General features: G+C 37.8%; 2 protein-coding genes across 8 annotated transcripts in view; both read right to left on the bottom strand.

The window, feature by feature from the left end:
• The window catches only part of tsc2 (TSC complex subunit 2), a 31,517-nt gene extending 20,666 nt beyond the window's left edge, over nucleotides 1-10,851 (bottom strand). For 2 of the 6 annotated variants that reach the window (XM_058995794.1, XM_058995799.1), the window contains exons 1-20: nucleotides 10,678-10,851; nucleotides 9,702-9,872; nucleotides 8,920-9,006; nucleotides 8,465-8,575; nucleotides 7,874-8,018; nucleotides 7,606-7,723; nucleotides 7,446-7,494; nucleotides 6,968-7,093; nucleotides 6,080-6,153; nucleotides 5,531-5,657; nucleotides 4,789-4,932; nucleotides 4,481-4,618; nucleotides 4,051-4,154; nucleotides 3,060-3,141; nucleotides 2,806-2,961; nucleotides 2,603-2,719; nucleotides 2,091-2,213; nucleotides 1,675-1,781; nucleotides 1,179-1,335; nucleotides 754-876 (exon numbers count right to left, since the gene is read on the bottom strand). In XM_058995794.1, coding sequence (XP_058851777.1) covers nucleotides 754-876; nucleotides 1,179-1,335; nucleotides 1,675-1,781; nucleotides 2,091-2,213; nucleotides 2,603-2,719; nucleotides 2,806-2,961; nucleotides 3,060-3,141; nucleotides 4,051-4,154; nucleotides 4,481-4,618; nucleotides 4,789-4,932; nucleotides 5,531-5,657; nucleotides 6,080-6,153; nucleotides 6,968-7,093; nucleotides 7,446-7,494; nucleotides 7,606-7,723; nucleotides 7,874-8,018; nucleotides 8,465-8,575; nucleotides 8,920-9,006; nucleotides 9,702-9,836 — 2,223 coding nt within the window. In that variant the 5' untranslated portion in view covers nucleotides 9,837-9,872; nucleotides 10,678-10,851. Of the gene's footprint in view, nucleotides 1-753; nucleotides 877-1,178; nucleotides 1,336-1,674; nucleotides 1,782-2,090; nucleotides 2,214-2,602; nucleotides 2,720-2,805; nucleotides 2,962-3,059; nucleotides 3,142-4,050; nucleotides 4,155-4,480; nucleotides 4,619-4,788; nucleotides 4,933-5,530; nucleotides 5,658-6,079; nucleotides 6,154-6,967; nucleotides 7,094-7,445; nucleotides 7,495-7,605; nucleotides 7,724-7,873; nucleotides 8,019-8,464; nucleotides 8,576-8,919; nucleotides 9,007-9,701; nucleotides 9,924-10,677 lie in introns of all 6 variants that reach the window. The other 4 variants (XM_058995795.1, XM_058995796.1, XM_058995797.1 and 1 more) reach the window with 4 other exon arrangements.
• A 2,847-nt stretch (nucleotides 10,852-13,698) lies between these two features.
• The window catches only part of LOC117431048 (Na(+)/H(+) exchange regulatory cofactor NHE-RF2-like), a 39,730-nt gene continuing 30,916 nt past the window's right edge, over nucleotides 13,699-22,512 (bottom strand). The window contains exons 4-8 of one of the 2 annotated variants that reach the window (XM_058995793.1): nucleotides 17,745-17,898; nucleotides 17,345-17,388; nucleotides 16,663-16,728; nucleotides 15,869-15,955; nucleotides 14,876-14,999 (exon numbers count right to left, since the gene is read on the bottom strand). In XM_058995793.1, coding sequence (XP_058851776.1) covers nucleotides 15,869-15,955; nucleotides 16,663-16,728; nucleotides 17,345-17,388; nucleotides 17,745-17,898 — 351 coding nt within the window. In that variant the 3' untranslated portion in view covers nucleotides 14,876-14,999. Of the gene's footprint in view, nucleotides 15,000-15,868; nucleotides 15,956-16,662; nucleotides 16,729-17,344; nucleotides 17,389-17,744; nucleotides 17,899-22,512 lie in introns of both variants that reach the window. The other variant, XM_034051632.3, reaches the window with a different exon arrangement.

The raw sequence follows: 22,512 nt of genomic DNA, 5'->3' as shown, positions 1-22,512 counted from the left end.
AAATTCAAAACACCATTTAAATTCCAAGCAAAACTGCTTGTGTCCAGGAGCCAGTTCCACAAAGCACTTCTACAGTAGGTAGACATCTACTTAACCCAGTTAAATACAATTAGAAAAGAAAACACTTATCTTTTAATCCTTCAGAATTGTTGAGCTTATTCCAATATAAAATAACGTACAGGAAGCTTTAGTATAAAAAGGCAGAAATCTACCCAGGAGAGGTTAGAGCAGTTAGCCACGATATTGTACGGCACAGTATTATATATGAAGTATTTGGATAAAATAAAACACAGTATAGCTAAGCCTAATGCTACATCACTTTATATCCGATACACGTTTTAGATGGGTGCATTGTATTCATATCAGTGGCTACTATTAATTATAAAAACTATACCACTACTGTTTTGTGAAACAGACAGGAAGATATTAGTTACAATAGCTTGTAATCTGCCAAGTGCTTCAAGTGCATTGTGAAATTTGCACCAGGATGTTTAACATGGGGAATATGTTGAGTTTGCACAACAACTGGAAAGACTCTGTCCTACTGAAAGAGCTGGGTTGGACCGATTGCTTGCTAAATATTTAGTTAAACCCTGAATACTGTAGATAAACTGGCCAGTTTAAGTTTCAAATATATGCAAATAATTTGAATAAAATCAAACCATCTAACGTGCAGTGGCAGCACAAACATTATCACATTTGTTATACAATATATAAATATATACATTAAAAAGTAAACAACCACATCAATACCATAGCGCACAGAATAGTGCACAGCTGGTCAATGCTACAGGGAGAGGACAGGATAAGAACTTTGTACTGCAGAGACTCTGGCAGTTTATCAAGAACCAGCTTCACAACCTTCCAGTCAGTCTCCTGTGTACAGAAAGAAAACAACAAAATCATCAGCTTCCATGACAGGACAACAAACTGCCAGTCACAGGGTACATATAAAAAGCACGCTCACGCCACCGACATGAATGCATAACATTGTTCTCAGGAAATGCAGCAGGCGCAAGCATCAAGTTAGAGTTCCAAAAAAACACAATTAATACATTCATTGAGTATTTTTTTTTTTTTACAATCAAATACAAATAGGTCATAGTTTTAAAAGCCACAGACCATTAAATGCTACCGATTGCTATATCCACATACACGTTGCGCCCTTGGTTACTCACCAGTTTCAAACACTGCAGGAGTAGCCCGAAAGCCAACGAGAAGGGGAGGTAGGCCATCCGAATCGAGGATGGGGTCTGGGTGCTTGTTGCAGGACTACCAGCAGGGGGAGACACTGTTCCTGGGGGTTTCTTCTCACTTGTTCTCTTCTCCTGCTCACTACCAAAGAAAGAGAGACGGTCAGCTTACAGTCTCTCATTTACAGGCCCAAATACGGCTAAACAATAATATAGATTCACTGGGCAGAAGCGTCACCCCATTGTAGTACAACAAATGTGAAACAATCATTCATAACTATCAAACACTCAGTAGTACTGCATTCAAGACTCCTAGTTGATACGTTTACTATTTCTAAAACGTTCAACGATCCCTGAAGTGCTTACATAACTGCATTTTTAACCCAGTTGAACAATATGCATGGCATTGCTGCTTTTAGCAAGCTCCACATCAGTGTTCATATTTTGAACCAGTAATAAGTGCCCATACTTTAGCACTTACCCCAAATCACAGAGGCAGTATGGGCTGAACCTCACTGCACCATCCTTGTTGGGAACCCCTAATCGGTGGTGGGAGTCAGCACGCAGAAGCAGGAGGAACTCAAACACCTGAAAACATTGGAAAGTGAAGAACAAAAAGCCCAGTATTTCAGAAACAGTAGCTGGTCAGAAAGTTTCATAACTTTTGTATCTGTAGTACAGAAGCAGCCCCCAGTTCAAATCCCAATCTTTTACAAAAGCTGATAGCAAAATCTGTTGTACGAGTTCTTTAAAAAAAAAAAAAAAAAAAAAAAAGAGAAATGTTTTACACAGCAGATGGGACTCCAGCATGTCTGTATATAAAGTATATTTTTAAAGAACGTTTTAGTATTAGTTGTTATTTTCCTATATTACAGAGACTTATTAACCTCGCCATACCTGTAAGCGAATGCTGCTGGCAATGGCCGAGGAGTATTTGTTCTTGTAGTGTAGCTGGATGTGGCTGATCAGCAGCTCGTAGACTCTGCTGGCATGGCTGGCAGGCAAGGTGTATAGTTTGGTCTGGAAAGCAAGATAATAAAGTGTAAGACACAGCTATACCTCCACTACTTACACATTGCAAGGGAAACCAAGTCATGATCATTTACTCCAATGTTGAGTCCATAAGAAATCCAAGTGTTTTGTGCTTCTTATTCTTAGAAAAACAACCCTGTGGGACTCTTATAAGAAAAAAAATCATGAACATTAGATTAAACCTTCCATAGTTCAGCTGGGAACAACAGTAACCCCAAGTCATTATAGATTTGATAGATACAATGCAAATCACAGTACATGCAGCATGACTAACACAGTACATACATAATTAGGATAAGGACAACCCTTTCCTCATGTTTTTCAAGTCTATATTCCTCATGAAATGCACATTAAAATAAAGATTTAAAATAGGCAACCTGTAATATCTCCAGAAGTCCAATGACCGCAGTCTTCACATCTTCCATTGGAGACTCAGAAGCGATCTCCCCCTCTACTGCCTCAGCAACAACAGGGCAAAACGGCCGGTTCACCACCTATAGCAATCCCAGATAGACATGTTCTTTTTGTATGTTACGTCAAAAAAGCCTGTGTAGAGTAAAACAGTGGCATTTCACCCCACCTTCTCTATAATGTCCAGGAGGCTGTTGAAATGATGAGTACTACAGCCCTCGGCAAGGTCAACCAGCAGCTGTGTGGCCAGTCTGCGAACATGAAGGTGCTTGTCGTCAGCAATCTGGCCGAGCTGAGGAATCACCACCGACTCAATCAGCTCCTCCTGAAAAGGGAAGGACAGGCCGTGAAAGATGGAAACCTTCTTTGTACATGGTCTATTAACTGGCTGTGATGAGACTGGCATCTCACAAGAATACTGACCTCATACAACTGCCGGTTAATGCTGAGCACAAACGACAGGATATCAAGAACTTTGATTCGAATGTCACTCCTGGTCTCATTCCTATATTCGTGAAAGAAAGAAAGTCACCAATGCTACCTTGTCACAGCCTGAGAGCAATAATGGGCTGGTAAGCCTTATGGTTAGAATGTGCAAGAGGACTAGGCAACATAGCTTCCCATACAGGTTCTAGCAAACAAACTAGATGGAGATAGTAAAATACAATAGTCTTTACTTAAACTCTACTGCCCATTTCCAGTTACACAGGGAGTTCCCCCCCCCCCCCCCCCCATATATTTGTGTATACACAGAGCGAGACCAACATGCATTGTTGGTTGTATGGTTTTCATAATCTTGGATTCTTTGTTAATTATTTAAGCAGTTTTACAATAAGAAAGATCAGCTTGAAGGTTTGAAATTTGAAAAATCTGCCAGTTGCTGCTGCTGCTACTAATACTAATAATAATACTAATAATAATAATAATAATAATAATAAGCAAGATAAGAAAATGTAAGAATCGATTTAAAAGTCTTGTTTATCATCGCTTCCTTAACTGCCCAGCGTTACACTGATTAAATGCCTTCTGTTGTACCAAGGTCAGCCTGTATGCAACACAAGTTTCACAGTGTATGATTGAGCATTAGGGCATATAATATGGGGCAGCAGTGTGGAGTAGTGGTTAGGGCTCTGGACTCTTGACCGGAGGGTTGTAGGTTCAATCCCCAGTGGGGGACACTGCTGTTGTACCCTTGAGCAAGGTACTTTACCTAGATTGCTCCAGTAAAAACACAACTGTATAAATGGGTAATTGTATGTAAAAATAATGTGATATCTGTATAAAGTGAAATAATGTATAATCTTGTAACAATTGTAAGTCGCCCTGGATAAGGGCGTCTGCTAAGAAATAAATAATAATAATAATAATGTCCCTTGAGAAATGATTTTCTATATCCTTGTATTGCACACTTTACCTGAAGAACTTTTCCATCAGTCTCTGTAGGTTCTGAATCCAGCCATCTTTTGCCGGGTGAATGGAATGAGCTCGGAATGACAACAGCGTCAAGACAGAGGCTTCCTTTAAAACAAACAAACAAATTGTATTCATGCCATTGTTAAAAAGTTAAATCCTTTACCACTCCTTTAAGAAACACTTCACTGCATCTATTATTAAACTGCAGCCTCCAAAGGCGTGTTCCAATCCAGTGTAGTCAAAGACAGACAACTTTGAAATAAAAAAATCTTGCAGAAAAATGCTTATGACCTCCCCAAATAAAGTTATACTTTACATTCTAATTAGAGCAATAGATCATTGGTCTTTTATCCAAACATTTATTTCAAATTAGCCCTGAAAGAACCTTTGGTATGAAATGACAACAAAAAATAAATAAATAAAGATCTTACAGGTCTTTTATCTGAACATTTTTCAATCAGCCCAAAGAACCTTTCCTGGGAGCCATGGTAACCGTTCTGTTCATACAGCTCCTCTACTGTGGACAGCAGTTCATGGACAATGGACTTCAGTTCAGTATTACCCAATGTCTAAACAAGAAAAGTTGAAGAAAATACATTTGTATTTCTTTTTATATTCACTGTGCGAAGCTGAAATGTACAAGCTACAGGAGAATACCGTTGCATGAAATTGTTTTAACCAACCACTAGGGCGTATCGTGTATTTCTAGGCATGTACGGGTCTACTCAATTCGTCTCACCTGAATTTGCTGAAGCAACTTTTCAATGATGTTGAGAAGAATATCCCATGTGACAACCTGCAGCTCCTTCCCATACTTCTTTATCAATCTTGTGACCGAGAGGACTATTTCAAAGGATACCACAGCATTGGTACAAGTCATGGCCTGAAAAGGTATGCCACAAGACAGAAGACATTCATCCAGGGCTTTCGATAAACACATCAAGGTAGAATACAGCGCCGCAACCAGCATTTAGGATAGAAATCCAACCATCAAATTGTGAGCTACAGTTTAGCATGGGGGGGGGGGGGGGGTCAAAATAAAGTTGTTTAATAGGGCTGCAAATAAAACAAAAAAGTTTTGCATCACCTAAAATAAATAAACCAAAGGAACAACAATATATGAATGTAATTTAGATATTTTATTTAACATCATGTAAAATCAAAGAAACTGCAAAATGATCTCAAGTCAACCGGAACCCAAAACAGTAGTACAGTATTTCATGTTAGATTTCGAAAATGTCAACGTTTGTCAGTTTTTTGTTAACTATATGGAAAACTACAAAGCGGTATGTAATTTAATATGTTAACACAACATTATTCAGCAGGTTTCACTCAGCTATGAAGAAAAATTTGCTAATTATATAGGGTGTTGCAAAACTTTTGGCCACAGCTGTATACTAATGGTCTAAAGTACAGGTATAACAATACAGGTTGTAATTAGAAATCTGAAAGGTCTGGATCGGAGAAACATTAGGACTTGCCTTATAGAATGAAGGCAGCACGGATGTCGGTGTGTTCTTCAGAGTTGAAAGCCGGTGAGCCCCCCACAGTGCCATCCCAACAAAAAACACAGCCCCCAGCAACAGGGCTGCATCTTCCATGTAGGCTCTGAAAACCAGCAAAACAATTCAGCTCACCTCCAGTCTGCTTAATTGCTAAACATCTATTTGGGGGGCCTCCCTCTTTGCTTAAAAGTACAAAACACAGCTATTGATTTTAGAAATGAGTACCTACAGTATGGTTACGAATTACAAAACTGGATGTTCACCAATACGTGGTACAACTGGTTGTTAATTAAAAAAAAAAAAAAAAATCAGATAAATAGTACACAGACATACATATTACACTATTTGGGTAGTGGTTAAATATGGACTACAGCAACCCAAGTTGTTTTGTATTTTTGTGGATGGCTTTTGAGATGACCCCAGATTCAGAACATAAAGAGCACAGTTACAGGCATCACTAGGAAGTTTGAAATTCAAACCGGCACTGCAAGTTCTGTCCCCCTAGAGCGCTGGCTCCATACCTACCTCTCCTCCATGATGCGGCACATGGTATAGATCGCACTGTGTCCCAAGTGAGTTCCCAGAACCTTACGCATGAGCTGCACAGTAAAAACCAGCAACAACATCATCATCATCATTAACATTACAGCTCAGGCTTCACATTACAGTTCAAGTGCATCTACAGGGGTCATGTTTTTACTGCCAAGCAGAAATATCTAAACAAAGCGTATTCATAAATACTGTTGTACAGCATTTTAGACCATTCATTTCAGGTTACTATGACTGTTTTCTTACTGCTTAGCTAGCGATCTAGTGGTAAATTAAGCTCAAAGTAAAACCTTTATTTTTTTTTTTAATCATGTTTTTAAACAGCTGAGCTGTGCATGGTCTGAATGCAATCACTGCAATGAAGGTCTTGTGTTACTCAAAATAAACACACACTGGAATACTTTATTTAAAATGTTAATTGTACTTATGAAATCTATGCAACATGGCCTAAATTCTTAAAGCTCTTTACTGCAAATTGTACACACAGTAGTTTCTTAATCATTTTAGAATTGTAATCTGACCCACTGACAAAAAAAAAAAAAGTTTGTGTTACCAAGATGTGATTGAGGTAATTTTGCAAATTGCTATGCACATGTTGCTTGTGCAAATAAAAGTAAATAAACGAATGTTGTAATTTCTCCTTATGAAGTACAATTCTAGCAAGAACAGGTCATACTTTTTTTTTTTTTTTTGCAACAATACGCCGAAGCAAAGCTCTGAGCTTCCTGGACAAGAAACTAAAAAAAAAAACAACAAGACTGGGATGTGCCAAGACAATACAATTCAGAGGGAAAATCACTGTGCTTTCATCATGCACCGTTCACTTAACTAGAAAAAGATGCATGCGTGCGTGCGTAACCTCACCTTCCAACATGATTCACAGAACTCCTTGACATTCACGGTGCGACACAGAGTGATGATAAAAACAGGCAGGGAGTCAGAGGGGAGGCAGTTGTAGCAAACCACAGCATCCAGCACTTGTAGAGAAACCTACGGAACACAGAAAAGGAACACCAACAATTACCCATAAAGCACAATGCATCCAGCATTCTCTTTACATTATCTGCGGATGACACACACAGTTATTACTACCCTGTATCCTGGTCAGATATACTACTAAAGGTTTTAACAGGAACAAACTGTTTAATAATATTTTGGACACCCAAGAACATTTAAAAGAAAGACGTCTGCGTTTCGAAAGCTGCTTGTGTTTGTATCTTACAAGCAGAGCTTACATCTTCAACAGCACTTTTCAATTCCCGCTCAGGAGAAGACAGACAACCACTGCAGTTCAACAGCCGCAAACTCCAACACTTTACAAAAGAGATGGTTGCCAGATTACCTCTATATCTGTTGAAGCTGTAGTCCGGTTGCACTTGAGGCATATCTTACTGTAAAGAAAAGAAAGACACACCCTGTGTTAAGACACCTTGTAGAATCATCTATCAGAGTGTTTAAATCTATGGATGGGGGAAAAAACAAAACAAAAGAAAGACTCTTACTGGACCATCTGTGAAACATTCTGATCAAGGTAGCAGCTGTTGAATTTGACGAGATTGACAAGAACCCGGAGGAAATCTGCAGTCAGACCAGCGTCCATCCACAGAAACACAAAGCCAGCTGCAAGGGGAACAGACAATCACGTGGATGCAGCTCTAACTTTCTATATATTATTTTAATGAATGGACCTCTTTTCATATGCTTGGAAAATAAAGGGGGGGGGGGGTGTTCTGCACCATTCCTTCCCAAATACCACAGCTGGATGCATACCAATGTCTTCCTCCAAGTATGTGATGTCCTTGCCATTCTCTGTTAGAGCTTTGAAGGCCTCAAGTCTTTCGTGAAGGTCTTCCTTGGAGGGGTAGTCCTTAATGATCTTAAAGAAATAAGCTCGGAGAGGCCCTAGCCTTTCACCCTGTTGACATGGAGAGTGGGCAACAAAACACAGTCCATGTCGTAGAAGTTTATTCAAAATAAATGGGTTACATTTTTCTTGATTGACACTTCTTACCAGGGATGGAAATAAGGCTCCCATTGCATAGCAGTTTGATCCGATCCTGGCTTTACTATGCATTTAATAAGACACATACAACAACACAAAAAGCACATATTAAAACCTGTAACAGGAGAAACTTATACAACAAGAGTATTATTTCCATCCCTGCTTACTTTTTAATCATGCTTTTAAAACAGTGAGGGTTACTGAGCTGTGCATGGCTTGAATACAACCACATTTGTGTGTAAACATAATCCATTGCTCAAGTCTAGTGACTAGTAAGCTGTGCTAGGATTTCTGCAAGTCAGGTTAGGTACTAGATTAAAACATGCAGCTAGCTACTGGACCACCTGTCTCTTTCTTACCTGGCCCTGAATAATAGCTTTCAGTAACTGAAGCACTGCATGCCTGGCCTCTACAGGTTGATCAGGCAGCAGCAAATCCTCCACTGCTTTCCAAACAGCCTCCACCGCATGCTACAAATTAAAGGAAATGTGAAACAAGACATTTATTTACCGATGGTGCACTTTGTACTAGCAACACTTTTTTTATAAGAGTAAATTATCACTACTGCATAAATTAGAAAGTCCTTTATCATCTCTAATTCTGCATCAGTGCAAGCATAGAGCAACACACCCATTCTCTCTTGCTTTACAGTATATGATCTCAAATAGTCTTTTTGATTTTGAACACTAAATAAATCATTTAACCAATGGAATAACCCACAATCATATTAAAATTAGCAGAGAAAAGATTAATATTTTTTTCATAAAATAAAGCAAAACCACAATGTCAAAAAAGGGAACAAGCACAAACCTACCTCTTCAAATTTCTTGGATTTCGCAAGATCACATACGTGGTTAATGACCCGGATTCTGTTGTGCAACGCACATTCTGGATTCAGCTCCTAGACATGGAGACAGACATTTATGAAGTGAGAATATACCACTCAGAGTGCTTAGATGGTCACAACAACGTTGGCAGATTAACAAAACTAATAATAATTTAGTTTCTTGAAAACTTGAAATGTAAGCCTACTAGCTGCATCCTGTCAATCAGGGAATGTCTGTGTTGTATAATGAAACATTTACTCAAATGCTAGGATGACATGGAGTTAAGATGATAATAATGTGATGCTTGTATGCCCTTTATGACATTCTAGTGTACCTGTTTCAACACACTAACTTTTATTAAAGGTCTATCATATTTCCTGCCCACCTTTAGGGAAGGTTCTACAATTAATCAAGAGGGAACACTTAATCTAAACAATTAAACCAATGGCACATATAACTCAAACTGCTGCAGTGCACAATTACACACACAGTACTAGGGCTCTAAAATATCAATAACGCTGTCATATCTGCATTGTTCAAATGGTGCTGTATAGTGTTCAATACACAGGACGACGTGTGTCCACAGGATAAGAACTCAAATGCTGATACATTCATAGGATCTCACTTCTTATACACAATTTAGAATGTATTATAAATGCCAGACAGAAGGGTTTTGCAAAGTGGAAAGCGCTTTTTATTTGCAGCTCACTACACATAAGTTTACCAGATGAGGGAAGTAAAAAGCCAAGTTCAGGAATAAAACAAGCACCTTCAGGATGTCAAGAGTTATGATGAACTCAGAGGGTCTGCTCTCCGCTTGCTTGGTGTTGATGCGTGACTGTCCCATCCCAAACAAGCCCTTCACCTTGTCCTTGAGAGATTCCTTACTCTGTGGCTTGTTCATGCTGGGGGTCCTGGCACCAAATATGCTGGAGCCTTCCTGATAGGTGCAAAGCACACAGCAGGTATTGCAAGTATTCTGAAACACACACTGCTGCTTGTATTAGTGCTGTATCTACCCTACTAAAAGTATGCGTGCAGATTTTAAAAAGTAAGATGACCTACTTAATAAAAATAACTATAAGGGGAGATGTGAAAATTGTATTATAGTTAGGGAAATGACTAAATAACTTTAAAGTCACTGACCCAGACTAACAAGGGGGGTACACCTAGGTTAACAATGTTAAATCTGTCTATCACTTCTTCCTAGACAGTACAACAAAAATAAACGTATTCAGATTCATGCTTTTACTATAGACGCGACAAAACATGCGTTGCATGAGTGACCAAGCATGTTAAGTGCACTTGGACTAGATCAATCATTATCTTTTGGGGGCAATTGCTGTGATTTTAAGATCAACTCACACTAACCGGACTTAATTTGGATATTTACAGAGATTTAAGCTGAAAAAAAAGTGGATTGGTGTTTATAAAACTGCCTTGGCTTTAACTTTATGAAATACTATTTATTCCATGACATTACATTTACTGATTAGAGAGAAAAAAAAAAAGCCGACAAGACAAGATTTGTTCAACAAAAATGTTTGTAGAGTAAGAAATAATTAAATATTAGATCATTATACCAGCATGATATATGTGCATCACTGCAACTGGTACAACTCCCTGGGCTTAACTCAAATTTGACATAACACAAACAAGCTGAAAAAAGTAATCTACGTAATTACAAAGCAAACTAAAATACTTAAAAAAAACATATACACCTTAACTCTAAATAGAAAACCTACCTGTTTTTCGGTAGCAACGTTGATGGTCTGGTTAAAACGCTGATAATGTACTGGTTGTCAATGCATTTCTATAATGTTAAAATGTTGTTTTGCAGCAAATTCTCTAATCCTCAGTCTCTCTGGAACTCCTGCAGGAAGTCACCCTCTCTAGACAGCATTTACTTCCTAAATACGACACCTTCTCTCTTAGTATTCTGGGAAATGAAGTTTTGTAACTTTGTAGGCGGAAAATGTAAATAGAAACAGAGGCATGAGCAGGGGTGACTTGCACGTTTCGTGTTATTAATTAATTATTTAATTTCTGATAAAGTGCATTATTTTAAACTCAGTTTAGTACTTTAGTACGTGCACTTATAGTAGAAGCTACATTTGAGGCATTGAACTAATGTTATGATTACATTACTTGATTCATTACATTTTGTATTTTGTAGATTTTTTTTACAGGTGTGGTGTTATTTTGCGGTATGCGTTTTAGCTCAGAAAACGAGGAAACGCCCACCTGAACGGGGTACGATGTACTGAATTTGGCCCTTAAAGTTCTTTTTAATACCTTTTTTTTTCACAATTCAGCAAATGTATGTGCTTTAACTGAAGAGTTGGGTTGACTCCATTTGTAAACGATGTTGTGGGACAAAAAGAGGCTACTGTGGGGGCAATGTAGCGATCCGTGTAATTGTGTTTGTGTATTGTAATCCTGCTGTTTCCACTGTGTCTTGTGTACTGTAATTCCCTTTGTGTTCCCTGCGGCTGCTGGTCAACTTTCCTTGTCTATATGTGCAATTGTAGCCCGCGCGTGTGGTGCTGTCTGTGCCTCCCCTGTAATTGGCTGTTGTCTGTGCCCATTGGTCCTGGTGTGTGGCTGAGAACCAATGGAATGAATGTAAGCTCCGGTACCTGATTAGAATAAAGGGGCGGAGCTACGATATAAAAGGGCGCTGCGCCTCTAAATACGTGTTTTGTGCTCTGGAAGGTTGTTGTGGCTTCCCCAAAAGCTGGTTTAATTTTTGTATGCAGAGAATAAGTAAGAAGCGGGTGCTAGAGATTAACGTCGGAAATAAAACCATTGGAACTTGAACAAGCGTGTCGTCTCCGTCCTTTGTGCCTGCCTGCGAAACGCTACAGTATTCTGAAGGACTCTACTGTAGCTGTAAACCACCTGAATTCACAAGCCCACGATGCAATTTATCAAACATTTTTAATAATAGATTTAAACAGAATCTTAGTAAGTACAATCTGTATGACACTTTACAAACACATTTAGATCCATGCATGATGTGCATTATACAAAATTTTAGGGAAGACGTAGAAAAAAGTGGGGTTATCTGCAACATCGATCTGATATGGGAAATACTGCAAACAAAAAATGAACTTTCCTCCTGCCATCTTTGGACCATGGTAACTTCTGTATTCCCATGTGGCTTTAGGTAAGGCACTTGAACGAGCTAATTAACATTTTCACAAGAAACTCGTGTTCCCATGTGTAAGTGGGTGTTGATTTCACAAGCATTTCCTCGATTCTCACGTGTAAATGAGACTTTCCCGTTAAAATAGTGCAACTGTTTTTTTGGGGAGGGGGGCACTGAGCTTTCCCTGCCAACATGCACACGCATTTTCAATTCACGTGAGACAAACCACTTATGTGTGGTACCATATCAGTACCACAGTGCAATATTTGTTCCAATTCCAGTTCCACTATTGCTGGAAACATAGTATTTCTAGAAGGAAGTCACACACACACACACAGGTCCCGGTATCAGTGTGTCTGCTCTAGCGAGTTTGACAACAGCATGTAAAACAGTGTGGTAATGTAGCTGCTTTCACAGCAGGTATTGGCTTCAGCTGCTCGATGGTTCATTACTTTATGTGATTTCTGTTAATACACAGTTCATGCTGCTTATAAGGATTGGTCATGTGACTTGTAGTGGTTTTAAATGCACTTTTTCCCCTCTCTCTCTCTCTCTCTATATATATATATACACACACACACACACGGATGCCTTGCAGAAACAAGAAGCACAGTACATTCTTAAACTGAATCAAAACCTAGCCTTCATTCCCCCCCTAATAATTAATGCACTGATTTGAACAATTTAATAATGTCATGTATGGGGGCCTTGTAACAGAAAGTTAACCTTATTACCCCTACTTGCAACACAAAATGCTTATGTGTGTAACAAATAGACACACTGTACAAAGCTTCCTAAAAGAATAACCTGAACAGTAAAACCTGCTTATTGCTCAGTATAAACTGAATCTGCTTTCCCTTACTTGATACTGAAACTCAAATGATACAAGATGTGAATGTATCACTTACTGTCCGGCAAGCTTGTGTGTTTCGTAATTCCTTTTCAGCAGAGGAAAAAAACATACCAATAATACATCTAGAGAACAGTGGGGAAAGAAATGCACATTCCACCACTTTACATTGCTCTGTTCAATTACAATATGCAGACTGGAGCTTTTTGTAATGGAATTAACAGCTGATTGGCCTGTCAATACCACAGCAGATTGAATATGATATCATTATCTTGTGTGCACCTTCTGATGTTATCAGTTTGCAAAACTACTGAGCGTTTATTGGTCAGATTTTGAACTACTTTGTTAAACTTGTGAGTTAGAGAGAGAGAGAGGCTTTTAAATGTTTCTATTCAATTTAAAGGGACATCATTTTTGAGTCATGCATGATCTCACGATCGCAGAATATGAAACTGTTCGTTTTTTGGGTTTTTTTTGTTTGTAATGCTGGAGATGAAAGGGGTTAGAAGCATAAAGAAATAGACAACATTTATATTGTGTGTTTTAAACTAAACAATATACTGTAAATGGAAAAAGATTTGGCAGGACGTGCCAAAAAGTTAACACCGACATCAACGATGTTTTAACAGACCACATTAATGTTGCAATAAATAAGTAAACGTTCATCGTGAACTTGTACATTTAAATGCCTTTTTTGGAAAACCAACACAAATGTATTCGGTATTTGTTCGGCCAGGAATGGGCAAATACTACATGAAACTTCAATCCAATGCCTACAGTTTAATCCACGTGTAAGACTTTGATAACACACATTGTCCTCATTCATCTGTGGCAAGGATGCAAGGATATTCTGGAATATCGTTTAACATGTCAGGGCCTGAGTGTGGCATGTGGAGAACTTCAGATATCAAGGGTTTTTTAGATAGGCAACAAGTTCAGGTGTGTCTGATTAAAATCATGGTAAAAATGACATCTGAAACTGCTAAGCAATATACTTTCCTTCCTGAACATCAAATGTGAGATCTGGTCAGTTTAACACTTCCATAAAAACAAACCAAAACCAGTATGATACCTCTAGCATGTCCAGTCCCGTCAGCATGGCATATGTGAAGCACAAGGCAAAGTACATGCAAGAGCTCATTTGGACCTTTTGCCAAACGAGGACCTTTAAGCACCTGCTGGCTTTCTTTATGTGCATTTTTTGCAAAAAAAAATCTGAAATTCTCCAAATATGCAGACTTTGCCCTATTACCATAAAGGGGACACGTTTCTTTAGACTTGAGTAATATAAAAATGCTTTCTTACTATAACTACTAAGTACATAATAGTTTAACAAACACATACCAACATTATATAATACAAAAGAAAGACAGTCTTAGCTTACAAGAAAATACATTTTTTTTCTTTCTTTTCAATTAACTTGAACACTGTGTTTCATAGTGGTTCACTTTCCCTTCAAGCCGATAACAGATACAAAGCCTCGAGCATCACATGAGAAAACATACATCATAATAGTTATGTGGCAATAGTCTTTTTTCAACACAATCCAATTGCTTCACTTCTGAGTAAGACAGACAAATAATATCTCTATGCATAGTTCAATGTTTTATGAAAAAACAAAAATGAAAAAAACACACATTTACTGTACAGCGCAGCCACGAATTTGTAAATAGTTCAGTTAAAGAAAGTAACAAATCAATGTTTTAATTATCAAAGTTTCTTAAACATGAAGCATGTTAATGCACTTGTTATATGCGCAAGCGAGGAACAATATGTCAGGTCACGTTGTCCCACAAGAAACCAAAATCCTCCTCTTTTCCTTCCAGAGGTTTGTAAACACCAACTGTTGTGGTTGTTGATGTTATTCTTATTTTTAAATAGGGTAAAAGCTGATTTTTTGTTTTTCAAAAGTTGCTGAAAATTTCATGCTTCTTATTCCAGTCCATCTGAGGGGCCCGTTTCTTTGCTCGTTTTGCATGTGCCTTCTCCTTAGCTTCAGCTGCAGTGGGGCTCAGGCTGAGACCACTCTCTGCGAAAGGGTCCTGGTGAACAACGTTTTCTTTTATCTGTGCGCAAGAGTAGAAACGGCAATCAATTTATGCTTTTAAAAGATTACTGAAAGGGGTAATAACCAAGGCTTTTTTCATTTATTTTATAATAAAAAACAACCACCTTCTCTTACCTCTTACTAGCTAGGCAACTCGTTCCTTGATATTCTGTGCAACAGGTATACGATGACCCCTACCTGAAACATCAAACTCCTCATCTGACTTTAAAATGCGTCTCAGGTGGGATTTTAAAACCTTCTGCACAGGGAGTGACTCTGAAGTGTTAAAGCAGGAGAAATATGCTTCTTCCTATTCAAAGTAAAACTGAACAATTGCAGAGTATAAAAGGAGCTGTGATGCATGGTTAGGATTTGGTTGTTACCCCTTTAATTCCAAGCTTACCAACTGATGGATCTTTTGACTTATAGATGAGGTATTTCATTTATGGCTGTTATTGGGTTCTAAGAGACTGCAAGGACCATTGGTAGCTTTTGGTAGAAGGCAAGTCAAAAATGCAGCAAAATGTATTTATTTTTGTCTTTGCGGCTTTAGGTAAAGTAATTTCTTAAAATGTGAAGCAAATCTGAAGCGGGTCAACATCAAGACTTTATCTTACCCTATCCTTCACCAGGCAACCGTTTCATAGGTTTTTTTTTTTTTTTACAATTAATAAAGCAATAAGGAGAAATACAAGCCTTCATCTGCAAAACAGACATATTGGCGCAATTTGCGTTTCTAAACAATGCATATTAATAAACAGCCAAACCTGCACCAGATATACCAAAGAAGCAAGAAGCAGACAAACCCAGTAAGAGAGAGAGATTTGTTGTCAACTAGGAGATGCCATGAAGGGTTAAAAGCGACAAAGGAAGTATTAAATTAGGGACCTAGTGATTCCAAAGTGTGCAGAGCCTGTGGCAGCAAAGTTTGAAGACCCAGCAGTGAGTACAGGGAGGCTCCGTTTCCCTAGGAGACTTTATGAAAATAAAAAATACAAAAAATTATACTGTAGCTTTAAAAATAAAATAAGTTACTGTTAATTGTTAGTTGCACATGCAAACCAGGATTGGACTGATAAGGTTTTTAAAATTAATATTTTAAAAATTTCAGAAAACATTTGTTTAACCCAAAGCAGGAAAAAAAAAAAAAAAAAAATGTTCAAAACTCTCTCTACGGTACTGTTCGGATACATTATTATAATTAACATGAAAGTGAACAGGTTTGTACATCATTTATGTAATAAATAGACCCCTATTTGGAGTAATACCATTGTTTTAGCGGTATAAAACTAGCAAAAACTACTCTCTTACTGCAACTAACCCTAGTATAATATGATAACTGCATTTTTTTTTTTTTTTTTAATACTAACATTGCATAAAATTCCAAAAATACATTTGTTATCTTAACACAGTTGTTGCATGTTTCAGGAATGCTGGCATAGTAATTACATTCTAATTCTTAGTGTGTTTATTATAAGATTAATAATATCTAATCTTTCCTGCAGTCAAAACGTTCAGTATTTTAAGGGCAGTTTTCCGTTGCAGTCTCTGGATTATATAAACTAATTGTATAGTTCAAAAGACACGCATGGTATAGTTCAAGCACTGCCACAATGAAGGCATGCATCATAAGACAAATCTGAAAAATACATCTGCAGAAAAAATAGCCAGGTCTCAGTTACCTCTGTTGCAATCTCTGGACTGGCGATTTCTCTGCGAGAAGAATCTGGTGTTGAACTTCCATTAGTCTGATCAGAAATACAGAAAAATAAGATAGATGGTTACTTTGTTTCAAAACTACAAGGTTAACTAGGCATACCCTGGAAGACTACTAGCATCATTTTATCCCTTAAAAAAAATAAAAATGATTTGTGCTTGCACTGGGATAGCAAATTCTGTTATTTCTCCAGCTCATTCTGAACTTTTGGAAAATAGGAAAAGAGCAAACATAGATGCTTCACTGAAAATCTAATTTCAAATTCAATTAAGCTTTCTTTATAAATTGTATTTTAGTAAAATTTATTTTAAAAAAAGATCTAAAACTAGTTAAAATAAAAAACTATTTTAGAACCAACAAAAAACACATGCGTCACAAAATAAACATTACAGTGTAAAGTATAAAAATACTAAAATGTGTTTATAATGTGTTGCATACCACTTATGTCTAATTCGTAAATCCTTAATATATATATATATATATATATATATATATATATATATATATATATATATATATATATATAGAAAGGTATACCTCACACAGGGACATAAAAAGGTGATGTTTTAAAACGAAATGAATAAAAGGGCTACCTTATGTAATAATCATGCATTACTGTCCCGCTCACATGCATTAAAATCACTCACCTGTGGTTTTGGGGGCCCGCTGGTAATTGGTTGAGGCAGGGGGTCTAATAAAAAGGGGAAAAAAAATAAACATCTGTGTAAATGACACAGCAAGTATGTGGGCCTGCTAAAGTTCCACAAAAAGTCTCTGTCTGGTTGCAGATACTACTGTTGCTGTTGAGCAAAGAACGTATTGTAGTACACAACAAGTTTTGTATTGATTCAGATTCCCATTCTTTCATTTCTATTTGCACACAGAGATCTTGTTGAGGTTCCCTTATTGTTCCAACACTTTTCCAGGAAACAAGATGCAAAAGCAGCCCAATGCACGGAGGGTCCATTAAAAAAAAACACATCTGTTTCGTACCTTAATTCATTATACGTTCTGGCTGTCTGATCCAGGGAGCACAATGTTCCCTACCTTTCACATGCCTTTCTGTGGGGGTTACCCCCAGTTTCTTGAAGTACTCGTCTGCCTGTTGATCAACCACCAGCAGCCTGGCCTCATCCCCTCTGGATTTGATAAAAGCGACCACTTCAGAGTGCTTCCGATCTTCGATGTTCACTCCGTTTACCTGGAAACACAGTGCCGTTAAAAAACAACTCAAACACAAGGCTTTGACTTACTCTGTCTGCTGTCCCATAATGCTTTTGCAGAAAGACCTAATATAATACATTTTTAGCAAAATACCGGTAACAAATATACAGGATCCTGTTACATCTTTCATTTAAACATTCTCTTAGCCGATTAAGTTTGTGCGTAGATACTCCTGGAGTCACTGATGTTCCTCAAAAGAGAGGTGATGGATGAAGATATCATCAGTGAAAAGAAATGGATGGCTAAGGTAAGTAAACTGGTCCGGGTCACCAGTATCACTGTTGAGCCTTCCTGAGGTGTAATAAAAACCAACCGGGAGCCTTTTTAATTGAACGAATGGAGATCAGGCATTTCACTGTTCTGGTGTAACAGATGCGAGTGTTTCATGTTGTTTAAATTTGTGTGAGTGTATATGTGTGTTATGTGTCTATGCTTGTAAAACAGTACAAATACATCATACTATCAAACTAGACTGAAGCCAGCAGAGGGCTATCTAACACCAAAATGGAACAAAGAGCCAGAACAAAAACACAATGGAAACAAGAACACACAGTACTGGGGGCAAGTCATGAAAAAAAGTGCTTTACCTGCAAGTAAAAGGCTTACAGTCCACGAAACAGATTTCAGTTCCATATGTAAAATTATTTTTAGTAATTCTGCTGGAACCAACGAGCTATACACAACCAATGGTTGCAATTTAAATTAAATATTTTGCTTTAAGGTTATATGCTTGCTTCTTTTATTGGGAGGTTGGTTATTATTCTCCTTCTTAAAATAATGTGTTTGAAAATTTTGTTTTTATATTCTTGAGAAAATAAATGAATTACTTTTGTTTCGAAGGATGGGAATTAGAGCTGAAAATGCTACAAATGTGTCTTGAGATTGCAGACAGTGCGAGTCATTCAGGAAGACGGGCCACACTCTTTACCTGGTGCAATATAAAGCTGTACCATATTCTTTAACACATGAAACGTTCTCTTTGAGTTGTGCCCTAACCCTAACCCCAATTAACAACTGACTTCAATCTTAAGCTCTGTATTCAAATTCTCTCAGCTGGCCCGTCTTTCTACACCTATACCAATATGTCTTCTGAAAGCAAGGGAATCATTTTCTGTCCAACATATACTGTACCCTGCCAAATCTTGTGTACTCAGAACAGTGACAATATGGAATGGTTCCAACCTGGCAAGAATGGATCCTTTGTAAAATGACTTGCTGGCAATCACAGTCACAACTGCCATGCGAAGAAGCGTCAACATTTCTTGTACCAGCATTGTACCAGGACTGCAGGATGGCTGCAGAAAGCCCACGATTGTGTTTTAATAAAAAAATATATAAAAAAAACCCTAAAAAGCCTTCACTTTACATCCTTAGAATCAAATTGAACCTAATGTAGTAGTAACATATTTACATAATTTGACACCAGGTATCATTATTTGTGAAAGAATGAGAGTATCATAATATAATAAAATATATTACATTATATTATAATATCAAGGTCAAAGACTAGTTGAACACAGATGCGCACACTCTGGTTCTGGGGTTGCAAATTTATTTTTTCAGTACCTAGAGTCTTAAATAATTACTGTAGACATGTGTCAGGTATGTATAATTATTTATTACAAGACTATACTGTATGTCTACACCTCCGTGCAGAAATCCAGCGCATATACTGTACCGGTAGTCACATTGTAACTGTCTAAATCCTTGAAACCTCCCATAATACAGTGCTGTGTAAACGTCTCATTTGCAGTTTCTTTCGGTCTCTTAGCAACCACTTACTTTCTCTCCAGTTACCACTGGCCATTGAGATAGAACATCTACTGATAAAAAGAATCGCCTTGCCACCTTACAACTTCCTTTTGTTCTATTCTATACATTGTTCTGTAGTCAGGACATACAGTTTTCATTATCCCTTCAACATGTTTTTGTCTAAATAGATGATCTCTTGTAAAAAACGAGAAAAATCGCAAACGCTTTGCCTGTGCTCACCTCAGAAAGGCCTCCCAACTGTACTGTGCAATATAACCATAGTCCAATCAAATATTTATGTGTGGCACTAACAGGCACCATGCAAACAGTATGGGTTTCAAGTATCAGTGTCTTAAAAGGCATTTTGCTTTAATATGTATCCTCTTAATATGAAATGCAATAATGAATGCCGAGATGTACTCTCATATTCCATAAACTGTGTGACCGGTATCAAGGTAGCATGCTGAAAATTGAAAGCACAAAAGAGCTTACCAAAATGACCCTGACAAATAATGCAAAATAAAACCAGTTATGTTAACAACATAGAGGGCATCTCTCCAAGGGCCTTGGCCCATTACCATGAACCTAATGGCCTATAAAACTGGTCCATTTCCCAGGTTCGAGCTTTCTCTCTTCATTTCAAACTACTAGGGCATGGAAGCATTCAGCTTCGCTGACAATAGAGTCACCTTGCACTTCGACGGTTTGGGACTGCACATTCAGAATTATGTTAGAGTCTGAGAAGCCAACCACACTGCTTTCAGTGTCTCTTGTACTCTTCTCCTCCATTGTGGGTCTGACTGGCCGAGATACTCACTGCAGCGGCTTCCCTGCATAGCCAGTTTGCTCAGCAACATTAGAATTTCTAATGTTAAAACAACACCTTTCCCGAGTGATGCTTCCAATCAATAGGCTCCAACTTAGGAGCAATTAATTTAATTCTAGGAACATTACCTCATATGGGAAAGATTACCTGTCTGTTTACACAGATATTTAAAATAAAAAAAGACAAATAAAAAATGTCATTTTATTGTCTAGAAAAACAGGATCAGTCATCAGATTTTGTTGTGTACAGAGGCAGATTTACGTCTGTTCAGACATGACTTATCAGTGGGTGTAACGCAGTTACTGGCGCCTGGGAAGTTAACAGCTGAACATTTTTGTGTGTGCCAATGATTGAACTGTTATAAAATAAATCAGATCAGAAGTACAAAAGGGAATTCAAAAGACAATCACAAATACAATTCAGAAAAAAAAAAACTGGTCTCTGGCACACTACCAATGTACACGAACCCTGTAGCCACAATCAGTTTATCACCTCAGCTACAGTGCCCTAAAAACGAAGTCTCGGAGAAGGATAATGGACAGTCGAATTAATAAAACAAGGAACTTCTTTTCCTCATTACAACTGCTGCATGTATGAATGTCATGGGCATAAAAAAACAAACATGCATACTGACAGGATAAGTTGAATAAAAAAGAAAAAGATCAAAAGGGCCCACAATACCACAATGCTTATTTAAAAATAAACCGAAGGAAAAAAAAGAAAGAAGCCTTTGCAATCTTCTGAATGTCAGCAACTCTTCGGGCCACTTCTTGCTCTTTTGCGATCACTGTTACCACAACTGTGACAAGCGGACAGAACTACCGTACAGCAGCTGTTATTACTGTACACTTTGGAAATGTATTGTGCAGAAAACCTGCAAAGTATTGCAGCCCTGTTTAATTTTACACGTAAACAGAGACCACAGCAATCTATGAAAATATAACAGGTACTGAATCTTTACATCTAGATCACAATAAGCTAAATATAGATCCTTTTTAAGAACCTGTGCTTATGAATGTTCATGACAACTGGTGAATCTAAAAATGAAAAAAGTGACATGCGTATAGGCCTATACGTAATAAATAACCTTGAATCAACCAGCCACCAATGGGACGTTACATTTATAGATATAGGGGCAGCAGTGTGGAGTAGTGGTTAGGGCTCTGGACTCTTGACCGGAGGGTCGGGGGTTCAATCCCAGGATGGGGGACACTGCTGCTGTACCTAGATTGCTCCAATAAAAACCCAACTGTATAAATGGGTAATTGTATAAAAAAATAAATAAATAATGTGATATCTGTATAATGTGAAATAATGTATAATGTGATATCTTGTAACAATTGTAAGTCGCCCTGGATAAGGGCGTCTGCTAAGAAATAAATAATATAGATTAAGACAGGAGATTGTAAATGCTGTGTTATACTGACTGTTAAGGCCACACCATTGAAAACAAAACACACGTTCCAAGGTTAACCGTGTCCTAGTTAGTTACTTTTTTATTATTATTATTATTATTTATTTCTTAGCAGACGCCCTTATCCAGGGCGACTTACAATCGCAAGCAAATACATTTCAAGTGTTACAATACAAGTAATACAACTATAGTGACAATCCTCTACACAGTGATGTCTGGGTTTTCAAATCATGTGACAGGAATTCTCCGGCAGCGGTTGACACCTGCGTTCCATTACTGTGACCGGTCCGGTTCAGATCATGTTAGAGCCGACTTGATCCTAGGAAATGCTCCGATATTTCATAAACAAGCTTCCTTGCATTACATGTATTGGTGTTTATATTACCAGTATTTACACTGCAAAGCAGATCGATAGCAGATCTTTCCAAAAAGACAAGTCCAGAGAGACAAGCTTTGGACTTTTAACCCTTTAAGTGCAAGCCCAGATCCACTTAACATAATTGTAAACCCTGTAAAAACCCTAGAGCAACCCAAGATACTAAAATACAAGGGGCTTAGAGAGATTGGTCCCTGCAAAGTTAGAAACAGAAGACTGCTAA

The sequence above is a fragment of the Acipenser ruthenus genome, chromosome 22, assembly GCF_902713425.1.
Source record: "Acipenser ruthenus chromosome 22, fAciRut3.2 maternal haplotype, whole genome shotgun sequence".
In the NCBI taxonomy this organism is placed as follows: domain Eukaryota; kingdom Metazoa; phylum Chordata; class Actinopteri; order Acipenseriformes; family Acipenseridae; genus Acipenser; species Acipenser ruthenus.
This window is presented reverse-complemented; position numbering and strand designations above follow the sequence as displayed.